The 15,027-nt window shown below is 33.1% G+C and overlaps 1 protein-coding gene across 2 annotated transcripts in view; it reads left to right on the top strand.

The window, feature by feature from the left end:
* Nucleotides 1-15,027, top strand: part of EPHA6 (EPH receptor A6) — an 877,165-nt gene that overhangs the window by 556,790 nt on the left and 305,348 nt on the right. For both annotated transcript variants that reach the window (XM_054577406.1, XM_054577405.1), the window contains exon 7: nucleotides 8,915-9,077. In XM_054577406.1, coding sequence (XP_054433381.1) covers nucleotides 8,915-9,077 — 163 coding nt within the window. The remainder of the gene's footprint in view (nucleotides 1-8,914; nucleotides 9,078-15,027) is intronic.

Raw genomic sequence — 15,027 nt, 5'->3', positions numbered from 1 at the left:
AACTAATTTAAATTGCTATAACAAAACTTACAGAGCATTAATTTATTAATTCCTTTATTCAGTCATTTGGCTAATGATATATTATGAGAGCCTACAATATGCTACCTACACTGCATTGAGCAGTGGGAATATAGAGGTTAACAGGTGAGCAAAGATATACAACATTTTTTAAAAAGACTTCTCACACCATTTTGCAGAATTACTTTAAGGCGCAAGCCTATCATTGCCCCACATCAATGCACCACCTATTGAAAAAGCCTCCTAAAAGAAAGAAATATGCTCATACATGTATGCTGGAGCCTCAAAACATTTTACACATTATTTTGCTTTTTTCTTACAACAAGCCTGCCCCTTTGAGATAATGTAAATTTCTCAGTTTTCATAGATGAAAATTAGGATTCCATTGATCTTATCCTAACATCAGTATTTTCTAAAGGTCACACTATAATAATTTAGCCATTTTCCCTAACAGTAAATTTACCTACTATTTCAAGCAGTTAATTATCTACATATATAGTCTGTTTTCTGAAAATCAATTATGACTGCTTAATTCCAGATCAATAATCTTCTTCCATCAGGGGTACCTTGATGCCATCTCCTACTGTTTCTCAACATTTAATATTCAAGGAATGCATTTAATTTTAAGTGAAACAAAATACACATCAGAAGGAATGTAAAAAAAAGTCATGAATTCATTTCAAAGTGATTTAGGGATATCGCCTATTTTGGATTATGGGGGACAATCAAGAGTTGATTGTAGTAAATTATAGCTGTGGTATACTAAATGACACTTCTCCAAAAGTGCAGTCAGAAAGCAGTCTTTTACTTAGAATGTCTACTTCTACTTTTTTGTACTTATGCATATTTTGTCATTTTGTCATGAAAGCAGCTAATTTTTACCTAAGAAAGGTATTTCAGAACACCTCACCTAATTAATAGCTTAGAACAATCCACCAACTAGCTTCTTAACCCCTTCCCTCCCCAAATTAGAAACTCCATCTGCATACTTAAATGAATGTAAGAAAAGAAAGCAATTCTTTCTTGGTTACCAGCCACAGAATCCAACTCTGATCAACTTTGATGTTATTTAAGGATATCAAAACATAGAATCCAAGGCAGAGCAAAAGATCCCAGATTCAGAAAACAACCACCAGAAAAGATTAGCTTATTCAACCTCAATGCAGTTTCTCTTTCTGTATCTCTTCATTGTAGATTCAGTCTCATTAGAGAAGAAATTTATAATCATTCAAGCTTGCTTTTATCTCTGAGCAGTCAGCTTTGCTAGGAGAGTCCCATCTTCCCCTGATGGTGCTGTTATCTTAGATCTAAACACAGGAGAGTCAGTGTGAGCCAGAAGCCTTCCAGATTTTTGTGCTCGCACTTGGCACAGCAATTTTTTTGTTTTGTTTGTTTGTTTATTTTTTTAAGAAGCAAAGACAATTTAATAAGATTAAATTTAAAGGGTAGTTTTTTTTTTTTTTCAACAAATTGTGCTGGAACAACGGTACATACATATGCCAAAAGAAAAAAAGAATCTAAACAAAACCGTCTATATTTCACAAAATTAACACATGGATCATAGAACTCAGTGTAAAATGAAAAACTATAAACCTCTGAGAAGGTAACATAGGAAAATATCTAGGTGACTTTGGCTCTAGTGATGATAAATCCACACATTTTTATTTTATTTTTATTATTTTTTAATTTATTTTTATTGTTATTCAAGTACAGTTGTCTTCATTTTCCTGCCAAATCTACACATTTTTAGATACATTTTATATACAATACCAAATATGTGATATATGAAAGAAAAAAATTGATAAATTATACTTCATTAAAATGAAAAACATTCTGCTCTGCCGAATGACAATGTTCAGAGAATAAAAAGACAACCCACAGACTAGGAGAAAATATTTTTCAAAAGATGCATCTGATAAAGAATTGTTAAACAAAATATATACAGAACACTTAAAACTCAATAAGAAAACAAATAACCTAAGTAAAAAATGGACCAAATACCTTAACAGATTCCTCACTAGAGAAGACATCTGAATGGCAAGTTAAGTACTGGGAAAGATGTTTAACATCATATATCATAGGGAGTTGCAAATTAAAACAACAATGAGATGCCCCTAGATACCGATTATGTGGCCAGAATCCAAAATATTGACACCACCAAAAGCTGGAAAAGATGTGAAGCAACAGGAACTATCTTTCATTACAGGTGGGAAATAAGGAATGATAACACTTTGGAAGACAGTTTGGCAGTTTAGCTTGCAAAGCTAAATACACTATTACTAAATGATTCAGCAGTCACACTCCTTCATATTTACTCAAATGAGTTGAAACCTTATGTCCACACAGAAACTTGCACACAAATGCTTATAGCAGCTTTATTCATAATTGCCAAAACTTAGAAGCATCCAGGATGTCCTTCAATGGGTAAGCTGCTAAACACACTGGTGTATCCAGACAATAAAATTTTTTCAGTGATAAAATGGAATAAGCTATCAAACCATTAAAAGACATGAAGGAAACTTAAATGCATATTGCTAAGCAAAAGAAATCAATCTAAAAAGGTTATGTGCTGTGTAATTCCAACTATAAGACATTCTGTAAAAGGCAAAACTATGAAGATAGAAAAAGGTCGGAGATTTCCAGGATCTTGGAGGGAGAGAAAGATAAGTAGATAGATTCTTAGGGCAGTGAAATTATTCTGTATGATACTGTAATGGTGGATATATGTCATACATTTGTTTAAACCCATGGAATGTGCAGCCCAAGGAATGGACCCTATAGTAAACTGTGGAGCAGCACGTTTTATAATCTAGCTCCCAATGACATAACCAGAACTGCACCACATACATGTATGTTAAATGATCCACATGTTCCTTGGTGGATATTGATCAGTAGACATTTATTAAACACTAACTGTGCATCAAATAAGAGTCATTTATGTCCACTTTTAATATTGGTCTGTTTTCTTAGGAATCTATAGTTTCAGTCTCCTAGCCAGTAAAACAAGAACTTTATCATTGGCTTAACTTGGACATTGCTTTAAAAAAATGATTGTGCTGGTAGAGTGCTAATTTTTAATAGCATTTTCACCTATCCCTGATAATTTCAACTTGGCGTGACTTAAAAGGATAAACATCCAACAATCTTTTAATTGTCCTCCTACTACTGCTCTGTGAATAATGTCAGTTACCTTTATACATAAGAAATTTTAGAAGAAACTCCTGGACCCCATCAAACTAATTCCATTTCTAGCCCTGAACAAGAATATTTTATGTTTCATGCAAGATTGGGTGAGTTATTAACCCACAGCGTTCTCCAGAATGTCTATATGACATAATGTCAAAAGAAAATAAAATGAACGCAGAATGATTGGATGTGTTAATCTTAGGACAAAATAATTTTATCTTTGAAATAACTACTTAAAATCTTTGGTGTTGAAAATTGTTTTTGCCATCAAGAAACTATTTATATAAAAAGAAAAGTATTTTAGTGTTATCAAATCATTACCATCTGGTTCACAGGCTATCTTAAATTTAACTATTTCTAGCGATTAGGTGGCCAAGAACACAAAATACGAAATAAAAGACCTTGACACAAAGTCAAATGTATATGCATATCTACCCTAGACATACCTTCCTAAATTAGGTACAGTGAAAAAGCACAACTGGAATGGAAGCCACTGATTAGTTATGTGACTTGCTCTGGTAAATAAATTATTCTTTCTAGATCAGTTTCAACATATGCTAGATGAGAATAAAAGTATTACCAGGTGTTTTGCTCTTTTGTTTTGTTTTGTTTTTTGCTTCACAAGATTATTATGCGTATTACTAAATAATGTGGGTGAAAATACCTCATAAATTGTAAAGCATCACATAAATTAGGGTTGTTATCTTATGACTGCTGATGCCTTTAAATATATATGCCTCTGGAAAAAAGCTTACAACATAATTTGAATTGCATATATAATCCAATTTAAAATTTAAAATATAAAACAAAGAGTTAACACCTTATAGAAATTCCACTGGACCTATTAAATCTACTTCCACAACTGGGAGTGGTAAACAATGAGGTGAGCACTGATGAGAAGGAGTCACGGCAGAGGAGAAAGGACAGGTATGCCTCACATTAAAAATTATAGAATTTAATTGCTTAGGCCAAACTTCAGTGACTATGTAAGCTAAATCTACAAGAGTGCCCTAGAATCTTACACATATTAAACATTTGATGAATGTGTGTGAAACAAATGAATTTTATGTATGAGTAAATCAAAGCCTTGAAGGTGACTTAGCAAGGTACGTGATAGGACTAGAACCAAGACGAAGACCAAGACAGGAGAATTCCAAACCAGAATTCTCTCCATGCTGCCCTCTTTTGATAGGTGCCATGTTACCTCTCCTTGTAGAAAGAAACAGCTGTAAGACTGGGCACCTGAGCCTTTCTTTTAGTTAACAGTTTCAGGTTGAACACTAACATTGCCCAGACTCTAGTAACAGCATGTCTTTTAGTTACTATGAAGAGCTGACACAGAGATAAAGCTAGATTTAGAATTTTAGGTAAAGGAAAGATTCAATGTGACAGCAAGATTAGACTCCCAGAAAAGCCTTAATTTCTATTGCTGGGAAGGAGCAATGAAATTAAGCTGCAGGATCTGCCCACAGGAAAAGAACCAAAAGAAAAGGAGAACATCTCTAAACAACAATAGATGTGTCTCTATTTGATAATGCCCTATCTTCATACTGTTTGGTTCTGAACCATTTTTTAATGTATGTAGACACAAGTATATAAAATAAGAATTGTATGTATATTTATTTTATAAAATAATATATATAACAATATATTAAAGTGCATTGTTGCTAAATGGTTCTCCTACAATTAGTACTATTATCTGCATTTATCTAAGGAGAGGTAACACAAGCTGTTTCACTTTCAGCCAACATGCATTAATTCAGAAGTCTGTCAGTGCTCTCAGCAGTAAGCACCCACTCTTCTATCCACAGTCTAGTGTGCTGTGCAACCCATGAGGTTGTGCCTTTGGAGCTCCACTTTATGCCATGTATTTACTACTTGACAACCTGTCTTGACTCATAAACCTGTGCAAATAATAATACTGGATCTGCCATAAAATATTTAAAAATCATAGATTTTTATAAATTAATACATTCTTAGAAATGACTGATAATATAAGAACTTGAGAAATAATAAGTAGTACAGTACTTTGAAATTTGTAGACTTAAATTATATATTTGAAAAAACATACAATTGACCCTTAAACACTGTGGGGTTTTTAAGTGCTGGCCCTTGGGCAGTAGAAAATCCATGTGTGTGTTTTGTGTGTGTATTCTGACTCTTCCAAAACCCAACTGTAGTCGTTCCTTGGTACCTGCTGGGGGCTGGCTCCAAGACCCCATAGCTACCAAAATCCACAGTTGCTCAAGTCACTTATACAAAATGCTATAGAACAATATATTCTGTAGGCCCCCTGACTCCAAGGATTCCCAATACAGATGGAAAATACTGTGTTCAATCCACCATTGGTTGAATCCATGGATGCAAAAACCAGGATATAAGAGCTGACTGTATATTTATTGAAAAAAATGTAAGTATAAGTGGACCTGCGCAATTCAAACTCACGTTGTTGAAGGGTCCATTGTACTGAAAACGTATGAGGTAAGCATGAAATGTAAGAAGTTAGAAGACAACTTAATTAACAAAAACATAGTAGAAAGAAGAAAGAAAATTATAGTGAGAGCAGGTATTAAAAGTAGTAGAAAACAAAGAAAAAATTAGAGAGATAAAATAAGCCAAAAATTGATCCAAACTTCTAAAAATCTTCTTAGAGAAAAAATACAAAAATAAATAATATTAATAATGAAGAGAATTTTACTATAGATTTAACAGGGATGAAAAACCTAAGATAGTTTTATAAACAGTAGAATGTATTATTTAGCAAAGTTGAAGCCATAAGCACCATACAACTAGCAATTCAATTATAGCACAAACTCCAGAAAGACTCATACATTCTACTCAGGCACGTTCTGAATTCATCCTGCTAGAATGAATAAAGAGATCTAGGTGGCTCTGTGGCAAAGCATGTTCTCCATCTGGTGACAGCTACATTGAACTGGAGTTGATGTGTCAGCAGCGAGGCAATTAACCAAAATTCTGGGAAAATAATGTCTATGCTTGTCATGGATAAGTGCTAATTTGGTTTCCCAAGAGCTTGGAAACACCAGGAGGAGAAAGGGCTGCTACACATTGGGAGGAGGAACTCTCATGACTGCTGCTGCCTGCGCCTCCTCCTCAGCATGCTCAGAGGTGACAAGGTAAGACAAGGCAGCAGCCACCACACTGCTGTGACTTAGGCTGAGGAACCATGTAGGCACACTTCTACTTGAGGATTTTTATCCCAGGGATGCGGCTATGGTTCCACTTTTGTACCTAATAGCACAAATGCAAAAGCCTGTTTGCAAAAGTTGTCCTTTACTCCCTGTAACTTTACTGAATACAAGAAATTACTATTCATCTATGTTTTGGTGAAGCAAAAAGGGCATAACAGATCATTATTATGGGACCATTCTAAGAGTAAATTTTTTAATCTGTATCTCCTCTCTTTGAGGATAAGACTAAATTCTTTTTGCAAGGCTCTGAAAGTCTTCTCTCAATCACCATTTCATATTGTGAAAGAGCACTCAAAATACACCATGACTCTCATGTTGCAGAAAATTCTGTGAAAGGTGGAATATTCTCTTCTTGTTTGTGAGACTAAAGAATCCAAAAGGTTTTGTAAATTTCTACCAGAAACAAAATATCTCCAACTAGCACACATTTCTTTCCCACAATATGAATGTTAAATCCTTAATTATGAAGACCTTGATGTTAGAAAGCAAATTTTGTTATCCCTTAGCAGATTATTCCTGCCATCGCATTTTTATAGATTTTACTTCCTTGGATTTTGTGCTAGGTGGATATTTATTTACTTTCTAATCTCAAAACTACCTAGAGATCAATGTAAGTTGAGTTTTGCCTGTTTTGTCTTTTTATTTCAAATTTGCTGTTATTCAAAATAGTAACAGAAGCTTAGATATGTGAAACAGACTGATAGCTGCTGGGGAGGGTTGGGCAGTGGGATGTGAGGAACAAGATGAAAGATGGTGAAGGGATTAACCAAAGAAAATTTATGCACAACTCATGGACACAAACAACAATATGGGGATCGCTGTAGGGAGGGGAGTCCGTGGGGCTGGGTGGAGGTGGGGAAAAGGAGAAAGAGTGGGAATAACTGTAACAGCACAAACAGAAATAAACACATTTTTTGAAGTAAATAAAAAAATAAAATAGGCTTAGCATTAAAAATAATAAAAAATAAAATTTGCTGTTGTTAACTCATATTTTCTTTGTATTTCATGTTTAATAAATAGTTATATTATTGGGGTATGGATGCAAATTCAGTTCCTCAGCTGGAAACAAAATAACCATGTGGCATATAAAATTCTGACAAATGAGGCCATAAAGTTTTAAAATGATCTTTAAGATAAGGATTTTTTCCCTCAAAAGTGCTTAAGGAAAATAACTTTCATGATTATAAATCTTAAAGCATCATAAGGTAGTAAATGCAGTTGGATACATTCTACATATGTGTAGATTTTTATAATTTCATTTGTTAGTTTAGAAGATCTCCTGAACAAGAAATTTTTAGGCAAAAGCTAAATCTTGATGGGAATATTATAGGTAGAACTGAAACATTAAATGAATGATTCAATTAATGACCTTGCAAGTCACTTCTATCCCTGAGAATCTCCATCTTTAGATTTATTGTTAAAAAATAGTGGATAATTACCTTAAGGGCCTTGTGGCCTAATTTGACCTATGAACTTTGTTCATACAAATACAGTTTTTTCAGGTACCCTATTAAAATATTATTATAAAGTTATTGAACAATAAGACTATACAAAAACAATGTTAACTTTTAATTTGTCCCACCACCAGCACATGGTTTACTCATATGCACAGGTAAAATAAAATATCCTGTCTGAGGTGGTAGCCCACTTAAAAAACTTTGACAAACTAGGTCACTGAGTTAGCTGCAGCAAATCTATTTCCTGTTAGTGAGGAGAGGTAGTTTGGCAGTTAATTGCAGGTAATTGGACACTAAGCCTCCAGTTCTGTGTCTGATTCCAAAGGCATGGTCTTTCCTACCTTCCTTGTCTTTGGTGCTCCTTCATGAGCACACTATTTTTAAATCTATCTCACAGTCACTATGTAACTTGTACATTTTTTAAAAGAAACTGTGTTATCTCAGGATCAATTCTCTCTCAAATTTTTACCATTATATGTTTCAGTTGACTCAACTTGAGTTGTTACTACTGGGGAATCACTGAGTTTTGGAACCAAGCAATTAATCCAGGATAAAAGATTTCAAACTCTAAAAACCAATTAATTTATTTTTCCTTTCACCCACAGGTCTACCCACGGATAGCGCCGGCATTTTGGCACTACCTGAGGGTAGAAGTGAGTAGCGGGTACTTGAACTTTCCCACCTTCGCTCCTTGCTCCCTGCTGGTGTGGTCTGATCTGACGTGCCCATTTTGCTCAAGATGCAGCGGCCATTCTGTGCAAACGTGCTCTTACACCACCACCATTTCTCAGAGTGGGATCTGATATCCAAATCACCAAAAACACAGTGCAGTTTATATAAGATTAATCATCTTAAATTTCCAAATCAAGACCATTTTCATACGCATCCTAATGATAACTAAGAGCTAAATTATGCTTACATATCCTTTTAACCTCTACTTCTGATATTCTGGGCATAATTTCTCAGCTTCACTTTGGAATGTCTCTAGGAAAAAGTAGAATAACTCTGCTTCATTTCCATTTTCTTCTTTTCTGTCCCCAGGAGCATGAGCAGCTCACCTATTCCTCCACGAGGTCCAAGGCCCCCAGTGTCATCATCACAGGTCTCAAGCCGGCCACCAAATACATATTTCACATCCGAGTGAGGACTACAACAGGATACAGTGGCTACAGTCAGAAGTTTGAATTTGAAACAGGAGATGAAAGTAAGTTTTCACACAAGGATATAAAGTAAGATGTTAATTTAGGACAGTTTCAGTAGTTAAAAATCTAATGTCCCAAATTTTTAGTAATCTTATCACACAGGATTCTGTTTGTACATTCGTATCAGTTAGTGTTTTAGTGCTCTCCTTAAATATATCCATGAAATGCCTTGCATTACCACAATTGTAATGTGGCCCAAATATGGCTCTTCATGCAGAATTCATCACTTACACTATAACATAGAGTCTCAGTGGGTGGTGCTAGCCTAATTGTTCACCAGTGTTGGCATCATAATATGATACTAATGAAAACTGGAAGAGAATAAAGCCATGAGCAAATGGCTTAGCAGTTAGTTCAAAATTAGGCAGCTTTGGCTTGTTATCCCAGTTATATCAATAAAAACAGTGGTCAGGAGACAGACTCCACTGAATGCACATTATAGGTTTAAATATAGGTGCATGAGCTTAAGTATTTCAACATCATGTAACAGAAGCCTTGAAAATGTCTTACTCATTCTAAACTCAGCTGACCATTGAATTTTTTGTTTGTTTGTTTTCAGATTCCTCTTACTGCTCTCTTTGTAAAGATAATATTGGTGGCTCTTGCAATGCTCCTGATTAGAAAATGTCTGAATATCTAATCATAATAAAATTATATTTCATCATTGATAAAATACCTATATTCTTATGAGAATTCAAGGATAAAAATTTATTATAAAACTCTTCATGAATAATGGCAATAACAGCTACCATTTATTGAGCTTCTAGTAAATACCAGAAATGATGTGAAGTATTTACATGTATTATCCCATTTAAGCCTTTCATCATTCAATGAGACAAGTATTATTTTCTTAATTTTACTCATGAGAAAACAAAATCCTAGAGAAGTTGATAAGAAGCTAAGCTAAAATTTGAGAGCTGTTTTCTGTACTTTCAGCTACTCCATTATCCTGCCAAGTCTTTTCATTTGAATTATTAATAATGCTAATGATAAAACCACTAAATAGGCCACAATTTTTCTCTAGTTTGTCACTCCCTCAAAGTGATGGAACGGATGTTTTGTTATTTTTATGCTGATAAACAATATTGATCCCTAAAAATTCTTTGTCAAGACTTGGGCTAGATGCAAAGCCAAAGAAGCAACTCAAGGAAAGTTTTATCCAGGGAAAAATCACATCATTTTCCTCTCAAGGCTCTATTTATTGCATCCCTGCATCTCAGTTCTCTTACTTTATTTCACATATGCAGAAATTCACCTAACTTCCTAAAAGTATGATATTTTATTATTTCATTAAGTTAGAAATGCAGTCTCAGGCAAACTCATAGGGCTAAATCCAGGTAAGTCACCTGTGCTTATCTGAGACTTCTAGACAAGGCAATCTGGTTTAGTAAGAAAATAATAAGTTCTGATTTAAAAATGAAAAATTTGATTTGGTTTTAACTCTAAATTTCAACTAGTACATTCAGCTGTTATATAAAAGAAGGATATTTTGAAATTCTTTAGCAGAAAAGTCCCATATTCACCAATGTCCCAGTGCAATATTTATTCATTTGGCAGAAAATGTAGAGGACACTTAATATATGCCATACGCTGAGTGAGGTTCTGGGGATAACAATAATAATAGCTCCTGCCTTCACATAATTTATAGTCCAGATTTATGGGAGGAAAATGAAAATTTGAGTTAAAAATGCAATATTGATGACTGGTACTACCATGAAGATAAGTAAAAGGTGCTATGAGAGCATAGAGAAGAGGCCCTAGTTCAGCATAAATGGTTTTTGGAAGATGAGAAGTCAGGGCTCGTTCTTGAAAGGGGAGTAGTAAAGGAATAGCAAAAGCATATAGGCCTGAGACAGCATGAAAAATTAAAAACAAATAATTTGGTGTGGTTACAGAGAGGAGATACGGAAGGTAAAACAGTGGGAGCTAAAGGTGGAGAGTTTTAGGGGCCAAAATGAACATGCTCTTCTGGCCACATTAAGGATAATAAGGTTATGAAGATATTGAGGAACCACAGGATTTTAATTAGGGAGCCATGTGACCAACAACAGGTGTAAGACTATGCTGAGCAATTTACACAAATTATCATTTTAATTCTGTCAAGATTAGTTCTATTTTTAGAAACTTAATAGCTTTACCAAAATATGATAACCAATCAGTAGAGGTGCAGGGTTACAACCTTATAACCATCTGATAATGTCAGCAGCAGACAGTAAAAACCACATAATAAAAACCACATTCTGAATTACTGATTTGTAAAGGCCATGAAAGTGACTTTTATTAGACCCTGGAAGAGACAAAGTGAGAAGAATCTGAAAAATGTTTGTCTAAACTTGGAGTTTGGGTACATAGAATGGCTCCCAAGTCAATTTATAGCCTAAGGGAAAGTCATTTAAAGGATCATTTTTTATCTGGTTAGCTTTAAATTGCATTTTCAAAGTATGCTGTTTATATCCAGAAGAGGATTTCAATGAATAATGTCATAGCAGGATATGGATAGGTTTACTATAAATTCAGGAATATAATGATATGAATCCCAATCTACAACATCAGTCTTTTTCTCTCCATACCCTCTAGCTCATCTTTAAATTTTTATAGCTTTTGTTTTTCAAGTAGTGCCTAAAGTATTGTATGCCAACTTTATTATTATGTTTGCTCATGTGTATTCTGTTTAATTAACTAACTTTATATGTATGCATAGAGATGGGGTGTGAGTTAAGGAGATTAAATACTCTCTCATTTAATGGCCTGCTTCAAATTTTTTATATTAAGCAAAATGTAGTTTACAATTTAATTCTCTTAGCCATACGTATTTTACTTGCTTCAACTTTCAGTTTGGTAATAACAAGTAAAACAATAATATGAAATATGAAGTAATTTCTTTTCAAATTCATAATGTTCGTAACCACTTGTGCTCTACAAACATAGTGACGTCTGAAGAACAATCATGATGTCCTCTCTTGCTCTTCCAGACAAGCGGTTGGAATTTTTTCCAGAGTCAGAATATGATAGTGGAAACTGGCTAACAAGTGTAAAAGTTACTAATTATGACTGCTAACATTATTAAAAGAGCCACTTTAGCTAGAGCTATTGATTTCCTTTCTCCCTAAGTCTATAGAACAACCTCGTTTTATAAGTATATATAGAGGTAGATATAGGTAGATAAATACATAGGGATGTAGATACATAAGTAGATACATAGATACATATATATTCACTTACATATAGTCACAAAAGACTTTCCTTTTGTGTTTTAATGCTCATAATTCATATATCCACTGATCTCTCACTGCACCTGTATAACTAAATATGTTCACTAACAGCATTCCTTGAGCTTATTATGTACTGGCCTTTTTATTAGGCACTGTCATTGATTCCCTCACCTTCTTAGAATAAATATATCAAAATTATAGTAAACTACAGAATCAGAAGCAAGAGAATAATAATATATAAATATTCTAAGTGGATCTTCTTGAAATATAGATGGGAGATATGTGGTAGTTAGGAGCTTTCTAATATAAGAATTTTCTCAGAATTAAAATAAAAATCATATTATGCCACAAAGTATCAAACACACACACACATATATACACACATTAAATACAGGTCTTTTTGGCCTATATGGATGAAACAAGAAATTTCAATGGCCTCATATTTGTTATTTATGTTCTTATTTTCTGTAGAAAGTGTACTTCTTTTCAATGAAGAAAAAGATCAGAATCATAATTAAAAATTTATCTACATAACCAGTAATAACATCCATATCCTTATAAAGTGCTTAAAAATACATTTGATTTAATTTTTAATAATTTATTGAAATGATACCCCACAATTTTAAAAAATAATGCAAATAATTTAAAAATAAAGAATTCAAACATTTGTTCTTACTTAAAATACCACCAGATTTATCTAATTGTAAATGTATTTTAGAATAAAAGAAAATAATTTTATGTGTGCTTTTTTAAAACCAAAATAAAATGTATCCTGTTAAATAGCAGCCAACCTGAACATTTTACTTAAATACTGGAAAAAAACTTGTTAAGCTATCAAAAGGATGTAGAATATATAACTTAAAGACAATTTTAAAAGAAAACTGGAATTTTACGTGTAATAATTAGCTATTTACCTCTTCCATTGCCTAATGTTTATCCAAATGACCCTGGAGAACTATGTAGTCAGCATATAAGCAATGCCTTCCTTTTCTTCAAAAAGATTAATTAGACCTTAAATTTTAACATGTAATTTAGGTTTCCACCTGTAGGTTGCATAAAGTATTTCAGAGCACAAAAGCCACATCTGTCAACATTTTAAAATGTGTTTATTGACCAAAAGTAGTAACTATGGACTATATTTATATCACATAAAGTAAATAACTAGACAAAAGTTATCATTATCAACATAAAGTAACCAAACTGTAAGTTATTGAATCACAATATTTCAAAGTAGAACCTATGCCATGTCTTACACATTTATACAAGTTATGTAGCTGCAAGTGAATGAATTTAATCATTTAATTATTTTGAAAACATTCATAATATTTAGCTATTTTTAGTATGGTTTCATATTTAAGCAATTTGATTAACTTTATTCATAATAAATTATTTATTATACAGTAAATGATTCTGAAAATTAAGGAGCAAAATTATATCTGTAGTTCCTCTTCCATAATCAATTCTCTATGTTTCCATTCGATTAATTTTCTTATACTCTACTCACTTAAAAAGTCCAAATCATTCTACTGAATAAAATGTGAATTTTTCAACAAATATGCATGTCTTTCTTTAGTCTAATCCAAATTGACATCATTCCTGTCCTGTTTCTCTCTAGTTAGCATATACTCTGGGAAAATGTATGGATGCTTTATGCAAAAAAAAAAAGTTCTTAATCTTTACTTCTAAATTTCGTTTATGACTTCCAAATGGTGTACACAGAAACCTATCACGTCACAAATGGTTAGTCCAACTCACATGCTGCCCCTCCTGAAGAGTTTTGACCAGTCCAGCAAGAGATTTTCACTCTTTTCTTGGACACTTTATAATGTTTTATTGTGCAAGCACTCAATTTTTCACTAAATTGTTAGCTCTTTGAGGTCAAAAATTATATCCTATTTATCTCTGTGTCTCAAAAGATTTCTTTACGTAATTAGTTTTTAATATGCATTTAATCAAATAAATGAAGAACATATAATATATAAAAGGCTAAAATATGAAGAAATATCATGTTGCCTACCAGACTAAAAAGTAATAATCAAATATTTTTATTTTTTATATTAACAATTTTATTTTTTACTTTTACTTTTTTTAATTTTTAAGCCATGTTTATTCTATTACAGTTGTCTCAATTTTTCTCCCTTTACCCCCTCCGCCCATTCCACCCCCACCTCTCACTCCCACAGTCAATTCCCACTCTGTTGTCCATGTCTATGGATCATTCATACATGTTCTTTGGCTAGTCCCCTCCCCTTCTTTCCATCATTGTCCTCTCTCCCTCTCCTCTCTAGTCACTTTCAGTCTGCTCCACGTTTCCACACCTGTGGGATTTTTTGTTTGTTAGTTTATTTTGTTGAATAGATTTCACTTATAGGTGAGATCATACGGTATTTCTCTTTCACCAACTGGCTTATTTCACTTAGCATAATATTCTCCAGTTCCATACATGTTGTCACAAAAGATAGGAGTTCCATCTTTCTTTCCTTTTCTTTATTCCTTTCTTTCTTTCTTTTTTCTTTCTTAAAAGCAGATTGATTTTATTTATTTTTTAAATGTCAAAGTCAATTACAAAATATTAAAAAATTTAAAACCATTATAAAGTCTCAACAATTGAAACAATATGATACCACCATAAATAATAATCAAGTAGATCAATGAAATATAATGAGCATTCTAGAAACAAACATTTATATCTGTCTAACAATGTAATATATGATTCAATTGATATTTCAAATCAATGGGG

The sequence above is a fragment of the Pteronotus mesoamericanus genome, unplaced genomic scaffold (genome assembly GCF_021234165.1).
Source record: "Pteronotus mesoamericanus isolate MK-2021 breed Mesoamerican mustached bat unplaced genomic scaffold, CSHL_Meso_final contig_42, whole genome shotgun sequence".
NCBI lineage: Eukaryota > Metazoa > Chordata > Mammalia > Chiroptera > Mormoopidae > Pteronotus > Pteronotus mesoamericanus.
Note: the sequence above shows the minus strand (reverse complement) of the source record. Positions and strands in the feature narration are given on the sequence as shown.